Source organism: Neolamprologus brichardi, chromosome 18 (assembly GCF_056152115.1).
Source record: "Neolamprologus brichardi isolate AB-2024 chromosome 18, ASM5615211v1, whole genome shotgun sequence".
In the NCBI taxonomy this organism is placed as follows: Eukaryota; Metazoa; Chordata; class Actinopteri; order Cichliformes; family Cichlidae; genus Neolamprologus; species Neolamprologus brichardi.
The window spans coordinates 17,622,461-17,646,439 of record NC_142121.1 but is presented as its reverse complement, the minus strand read 5'-3'; the positions used below and the strand labels follow the sequence as shown (position 1 = coordinate 17,646,439).

Here is a 23,979-nt window from a genome sequence, read left to right as displayed (position 1 = left end):
TTTGCTATTATCCACACACACACACACACACACACACACACACACACACACACACACACACACAAGCAGCCCCTCTCGCTCAGTTTTTGCATTTGCGCTTGCTTGCGCTCTCAACATTTCTGCTAGTGTGTGTGTGTGTGTGTGTATAATAGCAAACACTGAAATACATGTTTTGCACGCAGCAATGAATTTTTTTTCACTCAAATTTAGCTTTTCTTCACTCAAAATAAATTTCTTCTCAAAATGTAACACTTGCACCTGCAAATGTTTATTTTTTTTTATGTGCGTTCAGAATAATAACGCCATACAACTAGGGGCCTGTCATGGTGTGGTTTATGTTTATTTTTGGTTGTTTTGTTATATCATTTCTATTTATTTCTTTATTTTACTCCAATAACTTTGATAATTTATTTCTTCTAGTTATTTGTGTTTGTACAGATGTTTGATCCTTTAGTTTATTCGAGCCTCATTTGTGTCTTCCTGTGTTTTGGTTTTCATCTCTAGTACTGTATGTGAGTCCCATTTAGCTATTTCCTGTTTAATTTGGTCATTCCTTTTTCTTGTGCCTTGCTATTAATTTAATTTCCTTTGTTACTTTCTTAAAGCTAATTGTTTTAATTAGTTTTAGCTGTGTTTTGATACCCTGGTGTTTCCACTCTCCCTGATTGCCTCCTGTGTGTATTTAAGGCCTCGTTTTCCTTCTGTTCCTTGTTGTGAGTCATACTGTGTTCCTGTCTGTCCTCCCTTGTGTGTGCTCTGTGGAAATGATGGTATTTTTTGCTGCCTTTTGGATTACCTGCATCACCTCAGTAAGGGTTTGTTTATGAAGTCTGGGTCTGCAACCCTGGACAGGACGAGCAATTTAAATGAATAAAATGGCCTTTGATGGTAGAATCCTTACAGGGGCTTAGTCTTACTCCTGCCTGCAATATAATAAAGTGTTTCTCTGTGTGAAGAAATCGACATTTGAGAGCTTGTGAAAAGTTTTTGTGCAAGATATTTTATAGCCTTGGGAAGAGAAGACACTCTCTGGTCATTTTTTAGTCTTTTTGGCTTAAAGTATGCAGGAACAATGTAGCTCGTCATCTATGTTAGTTTGGCAGCTACTATTAACATAGACATAAGGAACTTATAACTGAGTTATGGGACAGAGGATGTCGTATTGACAGGTTAGTTAGTTCAAATAAGTTCCTGTGTTAACAAAGCAGGATGCTGCAGAGGTCTCCTCTTTAAACTTTTTTACTCAGTGCTGTGTTTAAGTGGAATGACTGGTGCAGTGGTTAACACGTTTGCTTAACTGTGAAAAATCCCTGATTTAAGACCAGGAGGAGAGACAAATCCCTGCATCACAAAAGGTGTCTGGGATAAAATCTGCCAAATCAAACATGGCTGTTCATCTACTGTGAGCTGGGAGAATGCTTGCATATAAAAGTACAGATACTGTATGTTTTCCACATCATTAAACATGCAGATACTCAACTTTCTAAAAAACCCAAAAAAGTGATGATTTTTGATGTGATCTCAGTGTTTTCAGTTAGATTAACAAAAAAGTTGCTTTTGGCTGCTACACGTTATTTCACACCTCAGCTTTGACTTAAACTCAATACTCGATAATTATGTATTTTGCTATGTTATTCCTGGATGATGTGTCCTGGCATCAGGAACAGTTGTGTCTGCATTGTAATTCTCTGGCAGCCTGATTCGAGCTCCCTGCACCATTTCATGTCTGTCCCAACGACCACTCCAAACACAGTGCTCTGACAGTTTCATGGCCTTGAAATCATCATGACTTTGGCTCTGGTTGTTTCGGGATACACAACTACTAGTGTGTGTGTGTGTGTGTGTGTGTGTGTGTGTTTCGAGGTCAGCACATGTGCCAACTAGCACGTCAGTGTGCCAGCTGGACAGCGGCAGTGGGACCTGTAGTTGTACTGCCAAAAACACACACTTATGCTTATACAAGGGACACATGCTGGTGTGCCACTCTTAATTCATCTGCCAGTCATGCAGATTTGATATCGAGCAATAGGGAGAATAATCCAAATTGTGCCAAAAACAACATTTGGGGAAAAGTAACACAAGAACACGTAGGTTTCTGTGATTGGTAGTGAAAGCTCAGATGGGTGAGCAAGTTCAGCCTAGCTAGCTAGCTTTCTTTGCGTTAACTAATTGCCAAAACCTAAAACACCATTCAAAGACTACGGGGATCAAGATAGTGGTTACCAACATCAAAATTACTGTTTTGAATCAAGTATCCCCAATTTTAAAATGGCATAATAAGAAACATTCCTCTCATATGTGCTTCATATATCACATTTTTATTTTACATGTGTGTATGTGCTCATGCAAGTGTTTATGCAAGGATTCTTTCTCCCTTATTATTCAGACAGATATTACTTGCCACTAATTAAAGGATCTGTTAGCAAGAGCAGTCCAAGTCTACATCCCTCCGCCAAGGCTGAAAATTCCCCCATACCAAGCACAAACTGAGTTTCTGGATCCTGGGTACGGATTACTTTGTGATATTTTTGTGAGAACATCAAGTCTCACAATTTTTTTTATTTCAATTAGGATTTAATATATATATTTATTAGTAGTGAATATGTGGAACATAATGTCTTGCTAAGAAAAAAGAATGAGGGCTCCGACTTGAAAGGTTAATCACGTCTAATTTGCACCAAACCCCCACCTCTGGTCACATTTTCATGCTAATCCATCTGCAACTTTTTGATTAATCCTGCTAGCAAACAAACAAACAGAGAAATGAAAGCAATCACATGACCTCCGTGTTAATTAAAGGCTGTTGTGATGAATCAAAGAGGCAACAACAGGGTTTCTGTATCAATTGTAGCGCACTAGTCTCTGTGTTGTAATGTAAATGGCTCTTGATATTTGGTGTATGACAGCCTGTGACACAGAGGAAATTACAAAAGCAACAACTACAGTAGCAGAACTGCAGTGCAGTGTGTGGAGTGGTGTTGCTTAGCATCTGGCTCACAGGCTTACACGATCTGTCACTCCCCATCACTTTGTTTCCTGTGTTATTACTGCTTTCATGTTCTTTCTTTTTGTTTTTGTCTGTGTTCGTTCTCCAACTGCCGTCCTTCAGCATCTGAAACTGTATCGTTCATCTTTTTGTGCTTTTATTTCCCCCCCCCCCCCCCCCCCCCCCCCGCCAGGAAACATTGTTGTGTTACATGCATCCTCCATCTGTTTCATGCACCCTACTTTCAGCTTCTTCCGTCTCAGAGCAAAAACAGTCAGTGAACATACTGTGCGCGTGGATTTGAGCCATTAAGTGTTTTTATTTTTGTTTTTGCTTTTGTACTTTGCTTGTTTGGGTGATGATCTGCAGCTCTGCTGCTGATAATTAGGACTTTACACTGATAAAAAGTATTGTTACGAGATGTAAGAAACAGCACTACAAAAAAAAACAACCTTTTGTACAATCAGTACTTGCATCTGCAGCTTTTCACAATGTAATTACTTTCATCAGCCTGCTTAAAATTCACGCTCATTAATGAAATCTCTTGTTAAGGCTTGTTTGCTTACACATTGTTTTTCTTGCATCACAGCAGACAGTAAATAAAGAAAACATCTCCTGATGAGGAAAAAAAATCTCCCAGTTCTTGGCTGCTAACACGTCTGAACATGAGAGCAAAACAAACGCAAAGGAAGATGCTTCTGGCAGCATTTTTGTTTTTGATTATACTTCATGACAAGTTTTAGTAGAATTGTGAGAAAAGACAAAATAAAGGATGCGTGTAAAATAACTTACACATATCTGAACTTCTTAAACAGCCACATTCAATCCTGCTTATTATTCAGCAAGCTCTCACCTTTTATCATAATACTGCTGAAGGTGTTTTGGGGTCCTAACTGGTTTATTGATAATGTTCACAATGTTTGTACTTGGATAATATCGCACATCTTCTCTATGATACAGCATTTCTCAAACTGTAAGCAGGCTTCTCTGGAGCCACTGGGGTTTGAGCAGCCAATGGCTAAAATGTTGAGTAAAACTAAGCAGAATAAATTTGATTTATGTTGAAATAACAGCAAACAAAAGCTTCTCTTGCCATCCTGGTGGTCTTTATTGCACCAGATTTCAGCTTACCTGTTTAATTTCTAATGATTGCTAGAAGAAAATTTGTGGGTTTTTTTTTTTTTCTTTCTTTCTGAGGCTGCTTTTATGCTCGTTGCTTACACCCTGCCCTACATGGCCCAAATGATACCACATCTGCTGGCATGTATTGCCACGTTGGTATCACTTGGGCCAGTTGTGCAACCCTCGATTTTTGTACCACTGCCGCCACACCTGGGTTGAAAACACGAGTGTATGATTGTGTTGGTTTTTACGGCTGTTTTAATGATATATCAGCTCAGATGCTCAGAGATTCATAGATTATACACAGGGAGATGTTGCAACAGTTTGAAAACTTGAAATTCTGTGGAAAAAACTTTGAAGAAAACACTCAGCAATTACTTTCCAGTTCTGATCTGGAACTTGGATCTCATGCGTAGTTGGACGGGTCTAAGATTTGGCAGCTACGCAGATGTCTGCATAGTCACCCCACAGTTTACTGTCTGTTGATGGAATTTGCTTCACTCAGACCTGAGTCAATCCTGGCTAACTTGCAGAAACTATCACCCCTGTTCAGCTTGTGGCCTTATGTTGGATTTATACTCGTGTAGTAAATCTACGCCATAGGTGCGCCATAACCCCCCAACCCTCCTCAAGATCTACACCGTAACTTTTACTGCAGCGTATGTCATAATTTATGCCCCAACCTGACATGCACTTGCCTACAGATGTAAACACATGTTGTGTTGATGCAGCTCAGATGGGTGTAAAAATCCTGGCTTTGGTCCGACCGACTTTTTCCTTTTGCTTTGAAACACTCATCAACCAAACAAAGAGAACAACAGCACGCCTGTTTCTGAAATCAATGCATTTTTTATCTCCCTCTAATGGCTACATTATATTATATATTCTGTAGGAAAGTATTAACAGTATTTCCTGGCATTTTTGAAGCACATTATTTTTATTTTTTTTTCGTTTCAAGACAGCAGTTCATTTCCCTGCAAAAGATAAGCTCAGTTTTTTCTCTCTCTCTTTCTGTCAAGGTCCTTTGGAAATTATTTTGTCTTGAAAATTCTGTCTCTTGTGGTCTGACACATCCTGTTTGAAAGACAGCGGCAGAACATCAACCTTTTTTTTTTTTTTTTAATCCAAAACAGTCCAGTTTCACATTATCCTTTGCTTGAGATTCATGTTTCCCTTTTTGTCTGGTGGATTTCATTTTCCAGCAACATGACTTGTGACAACAAAGCTATGAGTTTGTGAATGCTGTAGCTTTCTCTTCATCCTTTTGTGCTTGTTGTGTAAATACACCACGGTTAACCCTTTATCTCGTCTGTTTGGGTGCACGCTGGGTGTTCTGCATCGATACACACCCACACGACCAGATAATGTGTTTCTTGCATGTCGAGGAGATTCTCAGATACCTCTAATCCTCTGATCCAATAAATTTACCCAAACATGCAGACACAGACACACGGGCAGGATTTCACAGCTGAGCATAGCCTTTGCCATCGATGATTTTCACAATCCACAGTAATGAGTCTTGGAAGAGGGTGTAAAATCGCTAACACAAGGACAAAGTGTGCTGAAGATAAAGAAAATGAACGCTATGTTAGCAGAAGTAGGTACCTGACGTGAAGACTTTTGACTCTTTTCCCTTTTCTCTCCTCCACACCTATTTGTACCTCGTTCTCTTTTTCTTTCTTTCATCAAAATGGGAAGAATCTCAATTATGGCCTGCGCTCGGTGGAGGAATTGTAAATGATTGAAAGAAAAGAGATTGAGAGAGTGGACAGGCTAATAAGATTCAGGGAGCTGAAAGTCTCTATTGTCACAGAGTGTGTCAGTGGGAAGCAGGAGGGAGAGGAACAACCTCTTCCTCCTGCTTTTGCTCTCCTTTCTGTCCGTTTTTCTTCTCATTTATTCACTTTCTCTAACTTTCATTTCCCTCCCCTTCCTGAGGCCAAAGAGCCAAACTCAATTATAAACTCAGAACCGCTCTCAGAAATCTGACCCTGGCGCCGCTTCAGTTGTCACTTAAGTAACACAAAGGCACAGAAACTCTCAGAACAGGGCTGCTGATTAACAGGCAGCCTGTCGTACAGTTTTGCATGGTCAGATGGCCCGACCAGGGACTCTGTGAGGACAAACCAATTCACAGCCTTATTGACACAAACTCATTCTTTAAGAGAAAGACAAAGAAAGCTACTGAGTCAGTGCGCAAGGGTATCAAACTGCTTTTATTCACTTTATTACCCTTTTGCAATCAGTTACATAAGAGTAAACACAGGATTAAACAAGTTAATTGGTTTTCATTGATAATTTATTTGTCACATCCATGAAAATATGTTATATTTTGCATGTTTTGTTTTCCTATAAGAGTCGCACAGGCCTAGCAATGCTCAGTAACCTGGCTGGAGAAAAATGTGTATTTCTCTTCTTATCTTTATATCTGATGGATATTTATTCTATTTTTGGGTCTTATATAAATGATTGATGTGTCCACCATGTAACTGTAATCATTCACATTTTGGTCATGGCCATCTTCTTTTTGCTTTTGTTTTTTAGCAAACTGTCCATTGCAAAGAAGCGCAGCCTTCCAATGATCTGTTTTACTCTAAAGAAGGTCAGAATTTACAAAATGTGCATCATATTGTATCCTATAAGATAAAATGAGCAATTGAGTCCATAAAGTCATGCAGAAAATATTTAGTGAGGTTATAAATCAATTGAGAAGTTGGGCAGTTTTCTTGTATCCTTCTATACAACCAGACTTCTTTTTTAAACCACAGTTGTTAAAGATATTTCTGCATTTTATTTATACAGTCTAGATAGACCAGATAATAAGAGAACTCTGTTAGTATTCTAAGTATCATAGACACGCAACCTTTACACCGTATGTAGCAACACTGGGGTCTGAGGGGAGTCTTGGCAGAGCTAGATTAAACTGATCTGTTTCATCTTAGGGCCCACGGATCCAAGGTTCAGTGGAGGGGGAATAGGAGCAACAATGGCAGGAAGGGAGGAAGAGAAAGGGAGTGCTGTGGCTAATATTTCATTGGTCTGTAAGCTTTGATGTATGAGTTATGTGGTGAGGGCGGTCAACGACATATTATAGAGCGGAGAGGAGCAGAAGCTTGGAGTATAGACAACCTGTGAAGGGATGCCACGTCACACAAAGCCCTCAGAACCAACAAAACACCTGAGTGCTACCATTTTTACCCTGTTTCTGTTTCCCGCTTTTCACGTCTCACCGTGTGTGTGTGTGTGTGTGTGTGTGTGTGTGTGTGTGTGTGTGTGTGTGTGTGTGCGCGCGCTTACATTGCATCCAGCCTCAGGTGTGCTCCCAGTTTATTGTGTTGTTACATGTCCTGCTAATCTAATAGCTCTGCCGTTTGTTTCGTTACTGTTGTGAGAGGAAATTTGGTTGTCATATAGTGTGTGTGTGTGTTATGTGTATATATCTGCAGATAAAGCAGTTCTGCATTCCCCAAAGTGCAGCAGGTGTCCCAGATAGAGTGATCAAAGAGTGTGATTATAATGTATTACTGTAATATTGCCACTTAGATAAGCATGTTAGGGGTCTGTGGCTGTTGTGTGTGTATCTGTGTGTTAGATAATTCCACTGCTATCATTGTACAACACGTCACTGTCTGTTGAAGTGTATTTTATACACAAACCTGCACATTTCTGCATCACACATGCACAAACACAAAAATGCTCTCTTTCTGTTATTTGTGTGTTCTGGCTCGACACAGTCTGTATAGCTTTAAAAGTTTTCCTCTACCTATGTCACTGTGCTTTTTCAAGATTACTGAATTGTACCTGTACTTTTTCACCATGTGGCAATGGCAATTTATTTTATTTCATGATTATGTTTTTAAGCTCTTTCGATATCATGCTTTATAAATCTCTGAGACAAATCACCCCTCAAATATCCAGATCTAAATGCTGCAGATACCATTCTGTGCATTTTAGCAGTAAATCAAAGACGATGTGTATTAATTAGACTGCTTATGTTGCCCCTTGCAAGCCACTTTGGACCCCCAGCTTCTAATCCATCATCAGTGTCTTGTTTGTTGTCATTAATTGCCTAGTGTGTGCTGTTTTGGTGGTCTTGATATTGCTCTTAGAGCCAAGCCACCAAAATTGCTACACATGAAATCCTATTAACAAGTGGTTGTGACCAAAACTCAAAATATCAAATATCTTATCTAATCAGCCAATCACGTGCTGCCATGTGCATTTAGATATGGTAAAAGCAACCTGCTGAAATTCAAACTGAGCATCAGAATGACAAAGAAAAGTGATTTAGGGAACTTTGAAAGTGGCATGGTTATTGGTGCCAGATGGGCTGTTCTAAGAACTTCAGAAACTGCTGATCTGCTGGGATTCTCCTGCACATCCATCTCATGAGTTTACAGAAAATGGTTTGAAGAAGAGAAAATGTCCAGTAAGCAGCTGTCCTCTGGGTAGAAAGGCCTTGTTGATGCCAGAGGCCAGAGGAAAATAGAAATACCGCTTTAAGCTGATGGGACGCCAACAGTAACTCAAATAACCACATGTTACAAGCAAAGTATGGAGAAGACCATATCTGCTTCACATGAGCTCACCAAAATTGGACAACAGAAGATGAGTCTCGATTTCTGCTACGACGTTCAGATTGTCTGGCGTAAACAGCATCTATTCTGTCTTGTATCAACAGTTCAGGATGATGGTGTAATGATACGGGCACCTTAATAGCAGTCGAGTATAGTTTAAACACCACAGCCTACCTGAGGATCGTTGCAGACCAGTGAATGTATACATCCCAGTGTTTAAACGGTTCATATTTGGAATTGTAAAGAAGGCGAAGTTGAAATTGTAGCAGTATCAGTTTGAGTCACACTTGGACGACCTGTGCTGCAATGATGTTAATCTATATTTATTGGGGGGATTTTTTCCCCATAAACCAGCTTTTATCCTCAACAGGAACAACTAAAACCTTGCCCAATGTTTTCTTGTGTTTTCAGAAAACCTAATCCACAGTATACTATGTTATGTTACATCCAGTAAGCCCCCCGTTTTGTTTTAGCTGCCTGAAAACTAAGTTGGGGGAAAAAAATCACAGAGAGAAGATGAAAACACCATGTTCCACTTTCTGTCTCATTAGTGTGAGAGGGGAACGAGGAAGAAAGAGACCCGAGTGCGGAGAGGATGGAGGGCGATGGGTAGAAGTAGTCAGGGGCTGCTGGGACTGTTTGCATTCAGCTCTTGTGGTGTGATAAAGAGGTGTGTTATGGACATGTAACCTTGTTTCCATTGATTACACTCTTCACCTGCACGGTGTTGATTGGAGCAGACCTCTCAACACGGAGCTCATGCATCAATGTTAAGCCCATTATCGTCTCGTGGGCTTCTACGAGCCACACCTCTCTTTCCTGTGCTCTGTGATGCTGCGAATACTGTCTGTTCATACTCGCATAATACAACACAAGACACACCTTGGCCACCAAAAGTATGTTGAAAGTAGATTGTTTACTGCACAGTAAATATACATACTTACAAATGGGAATCATACAATCCATGTACACTGATGCATAATCGCTGCTTTAGCTGTAATTATCTAAATGTTTGAGAAGTTACAGTCTGGCAAAACTTCCAGCAAACACAGTCGAATCCCTCTCACATGTACGTTTTCGATGAGTTAATTTTTGTAACGCTTTGAAACTGACAGTCCAACGTTTAGTGATTAAGCAAGGAGGCAAGACACTCCCGGCAAAACACCCTAAATGGGTTTTGCGGCGAGACTGTAAAGCGTGCACCCTCATTTCGTCTTAATCCTTTCTAAGAGGACAGACCTTTTCCGCGGCCTTCAAGCGTAGCCGCTTTAAAAACACGGGGTTCATACGGTTTCTGGAAATTCCCTTAATTTTTTCTTGTAGTGTCGTCGAGGAAAAGATGGATGGATTTTAGATAAAATGTTCAAAGCTTAAAAAGGTAAATGCTTTAATAATAAACAACCATCTGAATAGTACAGGTTGGATGATGTAGCCTCAAAATGATGTCATGGTGATGTAGGAAAAAAATGAAATCACCATGTTTTATTAGTGATTACAGTTTGAAGGCAGCAGCATTTATACATGTAAGTAAATGAAGGACGTTTTCCATCCTTGTCATTGATGACAGACTGCCTAATTCAAAGTGTGAAGTCATTGCCACGAGGTGTGAGCAGCAGCAGTATTATACTGCAGCAGCGACACAGCAAGTCATGTATAAGCACAATAATATTGTTTTTAATGGGAATTTTAACCCTTTAAAGCCTAAATTATAAAATAATTGCCAGATAATTAAATTTTGGGGGACAAACGGGGTCCTTATTGAACCTTCTGGTTTGATTTTTTTTAATAATTAAATATAAATTTGCATATATGAGTTTTAATTAGTATCATATTTGGTAAATATGGCACTTTATTGCTTAAAAGTGTATTGTGGAACTTATTTAGGCTTTTCAGTGGGGAAAAGATCAGTCTGATGATGTAAAGTCTCAAAGTAAATAACGTAACTGCTTAACACTTCAGTAACTTAGCCTTGCAACTTGTCAGCAGCTGCACAACATCGTCACATAATAAAATAAACATTTTTCAATTTAAGTCAAGCTTTCTAACCTGTTTTTCTGCAGTCGCACGTCATCCTGCCGCTCGTGTCTGTTCATCTGTCCTCGTGTCCTGGTTGTACTCAATGGTGGGTTTTTTGCCTCAAGTGGTGAAACAAGTTTGTTTTTTCCACCATTGGAAAATATGCAATTAAACTGTTTCCTGCTAAAGTAGTTTGTTGGAGGTTGTTTTTTGTGTACTAAATTCTCATTAGAGAATCACTTGCAGCTCCTTCTCTCTGAGACGTCTGCTTGTCTCCTTATGCGAGCTAGGGAACGTGGGAACGTAAGCACATGGTGCCACAATATCAGGTAAAAATTTACACCAGATTTATCGTGTCGTGTTTTTCTTTTGTATTAACTGTGAGAACAGGTTAAAATACTTCATGCTAATGAATGCCAAAAATCTGAACAACTCAGAAATATAGAGAATATTTAAACAAGGATAAGTGCATTTTTTCGTGTATTATTTTCATCTGCAGACTGAAACACATTTGATATTGTTGAAAACATTCATGGCCGCTCGCTGTGCTTCTCTCCTCTGTAGTGCAGTGACAGTGTTCACTGTAATACAGATAATTAAGAACCAGTCACCGTCTGTCCTTTTTCTATTTAAAGATTTCAGTCACATATAGATAAACTGCATTAAGATGCATAAGCAGGGCTTGTTTTTGTTGCCTTGAATGATAAAAATCATGTAATACTACTTAATATTTTTGGTGAATCAAATGATGCGTGATGATTTGAGCTAATGAGTTCCCGGCCGCTGAAGAAAGACATGCACTAATGAGTGGCATTTTGCAGTTTGGAGAATGAGTGCTGAGAGTCTGGTTTGTTGAAATGAGGTCCGTGGTTTGGGGGCTTTGGTCGGAGCCCAAACAGCGAAGCTTTCTCGGGTGTTTTAATGATGGCGGTTCTCAGAGCAAGGGGCTGGATTTATCATCCAGGCCAGAGATTTAAAGCATATCTTTCTTTTAATTTGGTCTCATGCACATAAACACACTTGCACACTGATAGATTTTGACTCATCGGTACTCAAAGGATTGATTTGCAGAGATGTAACATACTGTATGATGTGGGTTTATCACTAAGCTGCATAATTACTTTCCATGTGTTTACACATCTGACTTCAAAGTCTTTGTTTGTTTTTTAGGAGTATGGGTTTTCCAAAGCCTGTGCGTCTTATTAAATGAAGCATTATGCGAAACATATCCCTTGAAATCATTATTTCTGCACACATCACTTTGATACACGTATAGTGTTGCTTTGAAGCTAAAAGCGTTTGCTCCGTGTCCCTCATTCCCTCTCTTGTTTTCTTTCCCCCCATCATGTCTTTTTACTTCTTTCATGCCCTGTCTAGTCTGTTACCCAACTCATCCCACTAATGCTTTTCTCTTCACTTTCTCTGTCTCTTTTCTTTTCCTCAGTGGGGCGTTTGTTGATCGAGTTCAGCTCCCAGATGACGATGGAACGAGTGCAGAAAGAAAATCCCAATGTGACCGAGGGAGGCCGATACACGCCTCCAGACTGTCGGCCCAGATGGAAGGTCTGTAGATGCCTCGCTATTTGTATTTCACAACATTTGAATAAACTATATTTTCACATTGTAAATATATTCTAGCAGAAGTCAGCTTCTCCCAGTATAAAAATAAAAGATGAGATTTAGTGCCTGATAAAGTGCCTGAGACTTAGACGAAGTCACAATGATGAGGTACTAAACAAAAATGTTGAAATAGACAAAATTATGAAAAGCTAACACAATACAGTTTGCTTTGAAGATGGAGAATTGTCTGGAAACTCGCTGAGCGATACTGAAATTTGAATAAGAGTGATGCAAGACAAAAATAGAGAATGTTCTCTTTCAAAGTAAAATTCATGTTTTAAATGGTGCAAATTTTATTTTGAAGGTGAAAGTTTGTTTGGGCTCAGTGAGCAATTGTTAAGTTGAAACTACAGGCAACCGCAGCAGTTTGTTTTGGGGGGGTTTTGGTGCCCCAACTTCTATGCAAACCTATATTTACCCTTAGCAACCAAATGGTGAGTGAATACACATTTTCCCAAGTAACCAGTGGTTACTAGGGGATCACCATCTGCATGACTTAGTCCATAGCCAGGCTTTCTTTGCATTACCTTGTTAAATAAACCTTTTAACCACAGTCTGAGATAACTGCTTTCATATTGGTGGTTATCAACTTTCTCTGTTAACTCAGGTTTTCTGCTTCAGGCTCTCTGTGAGCGCACATAAAATGCGTGATGCTTTCAAAAAGAATGGGTGATACATTTTATTTCATAGCATTTATAGATCTTCTGACAGCCAAAGGTAACACTGGTCAAAACAAATCTTTCAAACGTTAAGGTGTTTTTATTTTACAATCAGTTTGTTCCTAATGTGATAGTTGAATATTAGCGATTTGAACCTTTAAACATTAGAGGACAGAATTCAGATCTGACACCGACCTTAAGTTCAACGTTCGCTAATGTCTCGGTTTTGTATCAGCCAGTGAGCTGCCTGTATAGGAGCAGTGCCACCAGGGATCGTGGCATTGCTGATGACCACGATACCCATCTTCACTTCAACACCTGCAAAAAGACTAAAAACACAAACACGCATGCAGAGATGCGGCAGAGAAGATCCTCAGACAGTCAAAATTTGAAGTTAATATATATATCACAAAAATTGTGACTCACCTTTTCTTTACTGATGTTCTCGTTTAACTTTGATTGATCAGCTCTCTTTTACTGGAGTTCATTTTCACTTTTACTGGATTTAAATTAATGGAGACAAATGAAACATTGCTATATTGGTGTGGACGGCAGCTTTTTTGAGAATTTCCTAATTTCAGCATTTTCAGTGGTTGACTTTCTCCTCTACATGACACCTCTTTGAGTATCTGGGCAATTTATGTGCTCAACTATACAGAAACCAAGGTTAGTTTTCTGCCAATCTTCATCTGAACACAAAATTACCATGAACTCACAGAGGAGATTACGGTTCAACCTTGGACACCTGAAAATGACTCGCTTCAAGTTCAGAGACACGGCCCCTTAATTTGTCTGTATGTGTTGCCAGTGAGCTCTGCTCACTTGGCGTGCTTTATTCATTATGGATAAGAACCCGCTTTATGTTCACTGTGACATTAACAGGAGCTGTGGAAATAACAGTTCACTCGTGTTAGAGATTTAGTTGGTGTGTGTTTGTGGTCATTCGGTTTGATTCAGTGTGTTTATAGTGCCACATTACAAGAACAGTGACCTCAAGGTGCTCAAGGAAAACTTCATTTTGAACAGGAAGAAACCGCCAACAGAACCAGGTTTAGGTCGTGGCAGTCAAGTGGTAATGTCTGGGATATGATCTATAATAAATCTACACATTCAGTACAATCAGGTAATGAGCTGAAACTGTCCCTGTTGTGTAGGTGGCCATCATCATCCCGTTTCGTCACAGAGAGAATCACCTAAAGTACTGGCTCCACTACCTCCACCCTATTCTCAGACGCCAGAAGATTGATTACGGCATCTACATCATCAACCAGGTAGGATGTCAGAGAGCCTGAACGGCAGTAAGAACTGCAATACGGCGTTTCTTTTTAAGTGACCTGGTGGCTTCTTGGTGTAGTGGTTAATAAATTTGCCTTTCACGTGAAGGATTTCTGGTTTGAGACTGTGAGGAAATACAAACCCATCCACAGGAGGTCACAAGCCAGGATAAATGGGAGGGTGGGCATTTGGCCAAATCAAACGTGCAGATCTGTGACCTCCTGGGAACTGCGGTGACCTCCAGGGAAGCGGCTGAACAGACCACCTGTTTATTTTTAACTGACCAGCAGTTGCATATTTAGGCTTTGGTAACACCTTCATGTAAGTTTGAGAGAGACACAGAAGAAACAATGGAAGAAAATTGACGCTGATGATCTGGTTAAGTTCTGTTGTGAGCGAAACAAACAATGTTTTTAACTCTTTCCCCTCGATTGGGGGTAACTCTTCTGAACTGAGTGGTTTCTTTCTTATTTCATTACTTGTCATTAGGTGTTAAAGTAAACATATTAGAAATATTTTAGTGGGGTTAGGTTAGTTGATATTTCTGAATTTCCCATAGGTATGAATGGTTGTGTCTCTTTGTGTCAGCCCTGCGATGGGCTGCGACCTGTCCATGGTACCCCACCTCTCACCCTGTGGTAGCTGCGATAGGCTCCAGCCAGTGGTTAAGCAGAAGAGACTGCTCCGAGAGCCTGACCTGTAAAACTCAAAATACACTATGACAAGAGCAACAAAGTACGTCTGTCTTGTATTAAGCTGTAAAAAATCATTGGAACACAATATTACATTTTTTAATCTATTAATACAGTCGAATTCATTGCTGCATGCAACTGAGAACAAGTCATCTTCCAGTCCCTAACAGCTGCCTCCCCCCCTCTCCCATCCCAAACTTCTTCATTGACTGTCTTTAACCCAAATAACAGCCCTTCTCCAGAGCAACATATTTACTATCACTCGGTTCAGAAGATGGATTTTTAAGTAATATTGCGAGAGTGTGTGTGTGACTCTGTGGCAAGAATAACTCTTCTTCCACATTATGGATAATGAGCTCTCTTTTCTGCCCTTTTGCTCCCCGTGGGCCTTGTGCAACGCCTTAATCACTTCCCCTGTGGAACAGGCCTTTGGTTTCGCCTGCCCTGCTGCGCTCTGCTCTTGATGTGGTTATGTTCCAGTGTCTTACTCCTTTGCTGTCGTCCTCTCTCTCTCTTACAGTTATGCACACAAACACACACACGTAAACACATCTGAACGGTTTTTAATCTTTCTTATATCAAAAGTGAAGCTGTTAGTGAGGGTAAGAGCTGTTAGAGTGGGTGCAACATCTGAAGCATTTTTAACCTAACCTTCTCCTTTCCTTCCAGCCCATCTCTCATTGGCATTTCCATCACAAGACTGTAAACACTTTGACTTCACCTTCAGTTTTATCTCCGGGCGGTTTGCAGGCACAGAGGTCTTATGTCATGCAGTTTCTGTTTATCTTTTGACTTGTGATGTTACACGAATCTCCTTTTTTATGTTTTGTTTAACTGAAAAGTTGGACTTTTTGAAAAAGCGAACATGTCATGAATAATAATAATGATGACAACAATGAAAGTTTAAGTGTTGCTAGTGAATCTAGGTTCCCAATTTTTGTCTGAAACATAATCATACTGCTTTTTTTCTCCTCTATCTCAAAACCTCTGTTGATGGTGCCATACAGTGACCTACAGTGCTGAAGAATTAAGCCAATGCATGAGGGCCAAAGTCTGCAGTTAATCAGAAGCAAGTTTAGCTCCTACAGCATAAAGCTTTATAGCAAAAACAAACATATTTACTGCCTAGTAGATAAAATAGTTTTGTTCTGTAATTTCCACTTTTGTAACACTTCCATATATTTAGAATGAAACTTATGAGTTTAAACTAATGCGAGTTTAAACGTGTGAATTATCACTATCCCCTCCCATTGCTGGGCTTCACTTAGACTAATTAAATCAGTGGACTTGTCAGGTTGTCCAGTGATGTGGTTTATTTGGGACTAATTTATAAGTATGTTTGTCAATTCAATTCAGTTTTATTTATATAGCATCAAATCAGAACAACAGTCGCCTCAAGATGAGGTGAAGTAAATACCATAGAGTAATACAGAGAAAACCCAAACAATCAGGTGACCGCCATTAGCAAACACTTGATGACAGTGGGGAAGAAACTCTATTTTAACAGGAAGAAGCCTCTGGCAGAACCAGGCTCAGGCTTTTATCTGTTAACCAATAACTTTGTACTTCATCCACTGGTAACCAACCAACCAACCAGTCAACGGGTGATTTCATTATCATGTCCATCTTTAATATACAGTCTCTGATTCTATCTGGTCTAATATTTTGACTGACAGCTGATCAGCTGATTCATTTTTAAAAAAAACTCTACCTCTGATTAACATAAGAGCTCCCAATCTTCATTCTTGAGGCTTCCACAATGTTTGCCTGAATAACTCAATTGGTAACGTTGTTTCTTCCAGCTATTACGGGTCTCTGTTAAAGAGGTAAGTCAGGACACATGAGTGCTCTGATTGCCAGAACACTTCTAAGAGAGTCACAGGAAAAGATGCTAAAATGAGGCAGCGATGAGGAACAAGCAGGCAGATTGAGTGGAAGCGAATCAAAGCGACAGAGGTGGGACTCTGATGACAAGAAGCCCTGATGTATCTGACACGGTGGGCGATTAAACCTTTACACCCGGCGTCACTTTCCAAAAGGATAGCGGAGAGAACTTTGCTATCATGCTCGCTCAAGTGTTGAAAGAGTGAAAATCTGTAACCTTTTAACACGGAGTTAAAAGGTTGGAGTGGGGGTGTTGCACTGGTGTGTGTGTCAGGGATGGAGGTCATGCTGTGATAATTTCCACCCTCCGGGCTCATCTTGGCTAACAGAAAATGGCTGTCATGTCCTTCGAGGCTTTTTGTGTATGTGTCACTCACACGCACATTCAGCACTGTGCAAAACACCCCTCATTTCTTTGTATTTTGCTAGGAAAATGGGAAATAGATGCACTGATTTCTTGAAACATCTGCAAAAATACATGGAAAAAAATAGTTTGTGCACTTTTAACAAAATCTGAACATCAATATTTGCTGTGACCACCTTTATTCTTCTACACAACCTGTCTTTTTTTTTTAGTTGCCTGACTTCTGATCTCAGGCTTCACTAAAGTTTCGGTAATGTGCTCTGGTGAGGCCAATCCATGACTTATATAGTTTCATTGTGCGTTATTGCACTGTCGTGCTGAAAAATGAAGCTTTTGATAATCGGATGCCTTTCAGATGGTGTTGCATGGTGGATGAATATCTGATAGCATTATTGTGCATTTGCAATTACAGAATTTTGACATCAGATACATATCCCCAACACTGCTGGTAAAAGAGTTGTGCAATCACTCAATCAAATCCAGGCTTTTACTGTGGAGAACTTTTGTCAACTGAGGTTTTAAATGTGCTACACAAATACATTGATACTTGACTTGGTTCATCTCTCGGGTTAGGTGCCTTTTTATGCTTAAATAATTCATAATAATCAATAATCCACATCAGTGTTAAGTGGCTCAATAAACACTCCTCATAAAACGATCAATTACAAGGACGGGACTGAAAGTGAGTGAAAAGGCAGCCAATGTCCAAAGAAAAACTGCGAAAGACCGAAGAAAGCATGAATTATTGCAAAAGTTCACTTTTTAAAAAATTGCATGAAAAGCTGACTTCTTGGAAGCAAAATATACAGACTTACAAGACTTTTGCACAGTGCTGTATATGAATCTTCATCCTTCAAACAGATATTAAATATCCTCTTTATTTTATTGAAGGTCAGCTAACAGCTACGCACTGCAAATACAACCCTTTACAATCACCAAGTCTATTTCACATCAGTGGGAAACAGGAAGGCCGTGTTGTCTGGTGTGATTTTCACCCACAGAGTTGAAGCATCAAATTTGGCCCAAGCATCCTCACAAACATCATCAGCATATAAGCTCACCTGCCTGTTTTTTAAGCACACAGAGCAGTCTAGTGCAAGAGTCCTGCAACACATCTTACTTTCACTAACTTCAGCACCACAAACCATCAGGACTGAGTGAACCAGCAGCTAATGAATGATAGATGTATTCTCAGATCACATCGTATTTTGTACAGTATTGTTCATTATTTAAATAAGAAACTTTTCAAGCTTTTGAATGGCTAAGAAAATCTGATATGGTCATCCGTCATTGCACTTCATTTACACAAAGGAATTTTGATCTTTTGGAATTAAATTAGTCCATTTATCGTCGCATATCTACTTCAATAATAACCATTTATCTGTAACTTTGCAGTCCTCTCTGCTGACTGGAAACATTTTTTAACCCACCAGATTCTATGTTTAGAATATTTTACTACAAAACAACTCCTTTCAACCTCCTGCCACCTCATACCAGGTATGAGTGCTGTGCAAGAGCAATGATTTATCCATAAGTCATTTAACTTTTCATAAACTTAAGAGCGGTTTCCCTGCTTGCTGTACCGTGTCACTGCCCTCAACCGATAATTTTTAAGCAGCTATCATCTCGCTCTGAAAAGCGGTGGTGCAGCTGGTGAGGTACAGTGAGTAGGCGTTGCAGAGGGATCATGCGGAAAGTGATATAGCAACCTTGCTGTTCTGCCCTGCTGCTCTGTGTCCTCTCTGCAAGCCGAGGACCGGGGCCAATGTTTGTTTGTTGGCCATCAGCTCATCGCGTAAAACTGGAGGAAAGCCCAGAGAGAGGCAAAGAGCGGGACAGAACAAAAAGAAAAGAGGGTGAGAAAGAGGGTGAGAGACAGAAGTGATGAAGGAGGAAGAGCCATCTGCTGTTAGGACTTTTTATAAGAGCTTAAGGTCACTTGAAAACTGGACACATTTATGTATTTCTACGAGGAATGATCCTGCATTAAAATCACACCGAAGCAAAAATACAAATTATAAGCAAAATCATTATTAAAACCAAAAGCACTTATCCTGCAGAACAAATGACCTCTGTGACTGTGTGACGTTATTCAGCTGTTAATACTAATGCACCAAGCAATATTTTATTGTTGATGTCAAGCTAGTTTTAGTAAGAGTTATGTATAATCTAGTGGTTCTCAACTGTGGCGTCAGGCTTCCTCCTAAAGGTCATGAAATAAATATGTCAGATTTAAAATTTGTACTTATGAGGAAAAGGAAATGTTCTGCTACACAAGACTGTCTTCAGACTTTTTTTCTGTTCTTATGTTACTAACATAAGAGTCATTTTATATAGATTTTGTTCTTTTTTTAACAAAGCTTCAGGTAGCCAGCTGAGATGGGCCACGTGAAGCTCCAGAGCCTCAGGTTTGCAACCCCTGACCTTGACATTTGATTAGCAGCTCGAACTTTAGCAAGACATTAAATTTTCATAGCTCACCTTTTTATGAATGTAAAACTGTATGCCAAATGGACTACACCTTTCAAATAAATGTAAGACAAATAGAGTACTAATTTTCCTTAAAAATGAAGAGGTAGAGTAGAATAAAATAGAAATAAAGAAAGTTCAAATAGAGATATTCCCACCGTTTGTTGTTTTAAAGTGAAGGTCACATTAAGGCAGACTAGATGGTTCATTGGTCTCGGGACAGGCAGTGAGTGTGGGTTTATAGTGGCTGGTGTTGTGCATTTCACTGGGTGACATTTGTTGTTTTTTTGTTTTTTGTTTTTGTGCTTTTATTTCATTAAATTTCAAGAAAGCAAACACCCGTGTCCATCTATTCTCGCTGGTAAATTTGCCCGTAATCATCAGTCACTTTCCTTTTTGTCTTCACTTTTGTTTTGAGAGTCGAGAGTTTTCTCGACTTTGACTCTGCCAAGTCACACGTAGAAGAGGACACAGTATCCAGTCAGTAGTATGGTGAAAATTAAAGATGAGCGTATATCAATTATAGCCGCAGCTAATTTTCATTATTAATAAGGTGACATTTTTTGGGCTGTAAAATGTCAGAGAATAATGAACAACATCCCTCACTTCCCTATTCATTCAAGAAGGACTGAACCAGTTTCATCCATCCAAGTGTAAAGACCTCTAATAATATCGGAGGTTGATGTGGAAAAAAAAAAGTACTAATTGTAATATAAAAAGTGCAATGTCTGCTTAATTGCATCAAGTGATACAGTGGACAACAGATTAAATGAAAAATGCTAGCTCGTTTTGGTGCCTGCAACATGCATCAAAATCAACACGTCAAAGTTTGGATCGGGCACAAAAAGTAAGCAGTAATAAAAAGAAACTGCTGGATGAACATTTTGCATTTGGTTAACTGGTAACAGGTCCCTAACATGATTGGATGTACCAAGAAGATTTTTTTTTCTCAGTTCCCAGATTCATACACAATATAAGAAACAATGTGTGTTTATTAATAATTCACGTCCTCAGGTGCCACTGCACTAAAAACAAGCATGGCTCTGTCATGGAAATCACTGCACAGGCTCAGGAACACTTTTAGAAATCACTGTGTGAACATGGTTCACCCTGCCATCTGCAGATGCAGATTAAAGCTCTGTCATTCAAATAAGAAACCATATGTGACCCTCCATACGATGTACCTCCATCATGTGTCTGAACTGGCGGCCCATCTGGACATCTAGAAACATTTACACAGTTTTTGGAGCAGCATTGCACCCATCCAGATGATGTCTTTTTCTAAAAGTGATGCATATTTCAGCCAAACAATAATGAACCAGCTATTAATCCATGAAGTAATAATCCAGCTATTACAACTATTAGAAGAGTCCAGCTGAACTGCCCTGCCTACAGTCCAGACCATTCAATATCTGAAAACACTTGGAGCATCGTGAAAGAAAATGGTACAATTTTCTATATATTTTCTATGTTCGATTGTGGATAAAATATAGGTGCATGAGATTTGCAATTAATTGCATTTTGTCTTTATTTACATTTTACACAGCAGGCTAACTTTTTGGGGGAGACTGTGATTGTATTTAGTTGTTATTTTCTTTATATTCTTGGAAGGTGTGCAGTTGAGTGAGATATTTGGTCTTACAGTCTTAATCTTATAAAGTTGTTGTTTGCTTGAGCTTTGCATGCATGGTTAATGCACTTCGGTGTTTCTCTGCTGTCTGAACCGTAAATGTAAAAAAGAAAAAAAAAAAAAGAAGGAAAATGAAGAAAAGGGAAATATGTGCAGCTGACCATGGAATAGGATATTGATCTTATATAAACAACTGTGTTCCTTTTCCTCCTCCACCTTGCCCTCCTGCAACTTTATGTTCCGGTGTTTGCTGGAGCGCTGTTGCTGTTTTGAACTGCACTAATGTTCTTGTTCGCTCTTGTACCCTTAGACCCCATTAAGTCCCAGGTGCAAAGTGCTTGATGTGCTAGCACTTGCCTGCGCTTTGATGAATTATAGATTCATCAGATTTAGCTGCAAGATTCTTCTCTTCTGTCCTGAAGTTTTCAGAGAGCCAGTTGTCAAACATAAAAGTTGCAAAATGTACCATGTCTACATGACTTTAATGTCTAGAGATTCACCTAAAGTGGATCGTAGTGAGATGCATTAAAAAAATCAAATCCAGAAAAAAATCAAAGAGAAATAACCCAAAAGTTTTTTTCATGTTTGCTTTCAGACCGTCACTGTCTATGAAATGAATCGATCACTGGCTCGGTTTTTAAGACTTTCCCATCATCAAAGTAATTCAGTGATAGTTACAAGCAATGTTTCCTCTAAGCTGCGCGCATGCGCAATCGCACACTGCAGGCACGGTCTCTGCGCACAGAAAATCTGTGTTGCGCATAAAAAAAAAAGTGGAGTGGGCAGATATTTCTGATCATTGTGCCATTCATTTAAAGCTAAATCTAAATAGTAGGCGTAGAAACACCTGTTGGAGGTTAAACCTGAGCTGTCTGAATAAAAAAGAAACGAAAGACCAAATCAAGAAAGAGATAAAGCAATACATAGAGGAAAATTCCACAGAAGAAATTAGCCCAACTGTGTTTTGGGATGCATTCAAAGCTGTTCTCAGAGGGAAGCTTATTGCCATAACTTCAAAACAACACCAAATGAGGAAGGCCCTGTACCTAAGCCAGGCCATGTTCCTCAGATAAAGACAAAAAAACTGCTTTTCTTAACTCCCCAGACTTACCACATATTGGTACGCAGCAAAACAGCAAACTAACTGCCCCCATCAGTCATGAAGAAATATCTAGAGCAATTGACATTTTCCAAATCGCCTGCTTTCATTAACCTTTTCTCATAGTTACTATTTAGTTATTTATAATTTCCAGGTAATGAATCAGGATTTATTTTCTTTTGCAAATGCAGTGATCTTACCAGTGACCAGGTATGAGTAAGATAAGATAAGATAAGATAGAAATAGTCAAAGTGTGTGTGTTTTTCAGGTTTATTCAAATTATGCCACCATTGCAGGTTTTGATGTTTTGTAGAACAAAAATGTTATTTTGTTCTTTTTGTTTTGGGTTTTGTTTTTTTTTTTAGCCTTTTTATGGAAAACTTAAACCATCCGAGCTTCTACAAAAGAAAACTTCTCAGTCTTAGTTCCCCCAATTTCTTTATAATTTGCCAAACTGTGTGGTCATAAAAGAAACAACTGATACTTTTTTGCAGGTGTTCCTTTCTCCAATTGTAATTGTTTTTACATTCAAATCATGTGACGTTCATTGAAACAAATTTTTCTGAAAGTCTATGTTGCACCTGCCTGTGTGTTTACTTAATGCGCACAGACATAATTTGAAGCCTGGCGTAACCATGAATTTAAATTTTAGTGTTTTAGTGATGCATAATTAAATGTGTGCCGCCCCCCCGAAATCAGTTTCTGCTTGAATCAAGGAAGCATTAACACCAAGCTGTGGAGACAAAACTAAAACATCAAGCTAAAGAATAATGTCATCTTTACTGTGCAGTATAGTTGTGAGGCTTTCATTTTACTTCTGGAGTTTTGTTTCATTTTTACACTGAGTTGTGGTTTAAGCCATTTTTTATTGTCCCAAATGGCCAATGTGAGCTGCAGCAGGTGTATAAAATAAACAGTGTTCCTCGTGGACACTGGAGTAAACAGTACAAGAAGTACAAACACCAAAGGAAGAGACTTGAAACTAGTTTTAGTATATACAACCACCTTTCTGGAATTACAGACAAAAGTACATGCTGATACACACGATCGATATGATTCATATATCACCATCATTTGAAGAGTTAGTAGGAAATACAATGTACCCTGGAGTCATCAGAAATTCTCTCCCCGGTGATCCAGCTGTGATCTATCAGAACTTTTTCTTAAGGTAGTCTTTTTTTTTCTCCCCAAGGAGTTCCAGCTTGGTCTGAAATTCTACCTGAACAGGCCACCTTAAGGCCACCAGGGTTTTGGGATATATTGTTGCCATATATTCCTTACTGGAAAAAAATCCCAAACTAACAAAGCAAAAATTAGTGCTGCAGATTAGATTGCTAGTAAGGTGGCTTGGGCACTCAAGTTTGTGAATGCAGTAACTTAAGAACAAGGCAACGTAGGAGCTTTAAATTGATACCATAGGTGTGTCTACTGGGAGGGCTTAAAGCAGGGGTCTCGAACCCCAGGCCTCGAGAGCCGGAGTCCTGCAGGTTTTAGATCTCACCCTGGGTCAACACACCTGAATCAAATGATTAGCTCATTACCAGGCCTCTGGAGAACTTCAAGACATGTTGAGGAGGTCATTTAGC

General features: G+C 39.4%; 1 protein-coding gene across 1 annotated transcript in view; it reads left to right on the top strand.

Moving 5' to 3' along the window:
* b4galt2 (beta-1,4-galactosyltransferase 2) overlaps nucleotides 1-23,979 on the top strand; it is a 208,894-nt gene that overhangs the window by 95,593 nt on the left and 89,322 nt on the right. Inside the window, exons 3-4 of the mRNA XM_006792142.3 lie at nucleotides 12,146-12,264; nucleotides 14,135-14,251. Of these exons, the coding sequence (XP_006792205.1) occupies nucleotides 12,146-12,264; nucleotides 14,135-14,251 (236 nt within the window). The remainder of the gene's footprint in view (nucleotides 1-12,145; nucleotides 12,265-14,134; nucleotides 14,252-23,979) is intronic.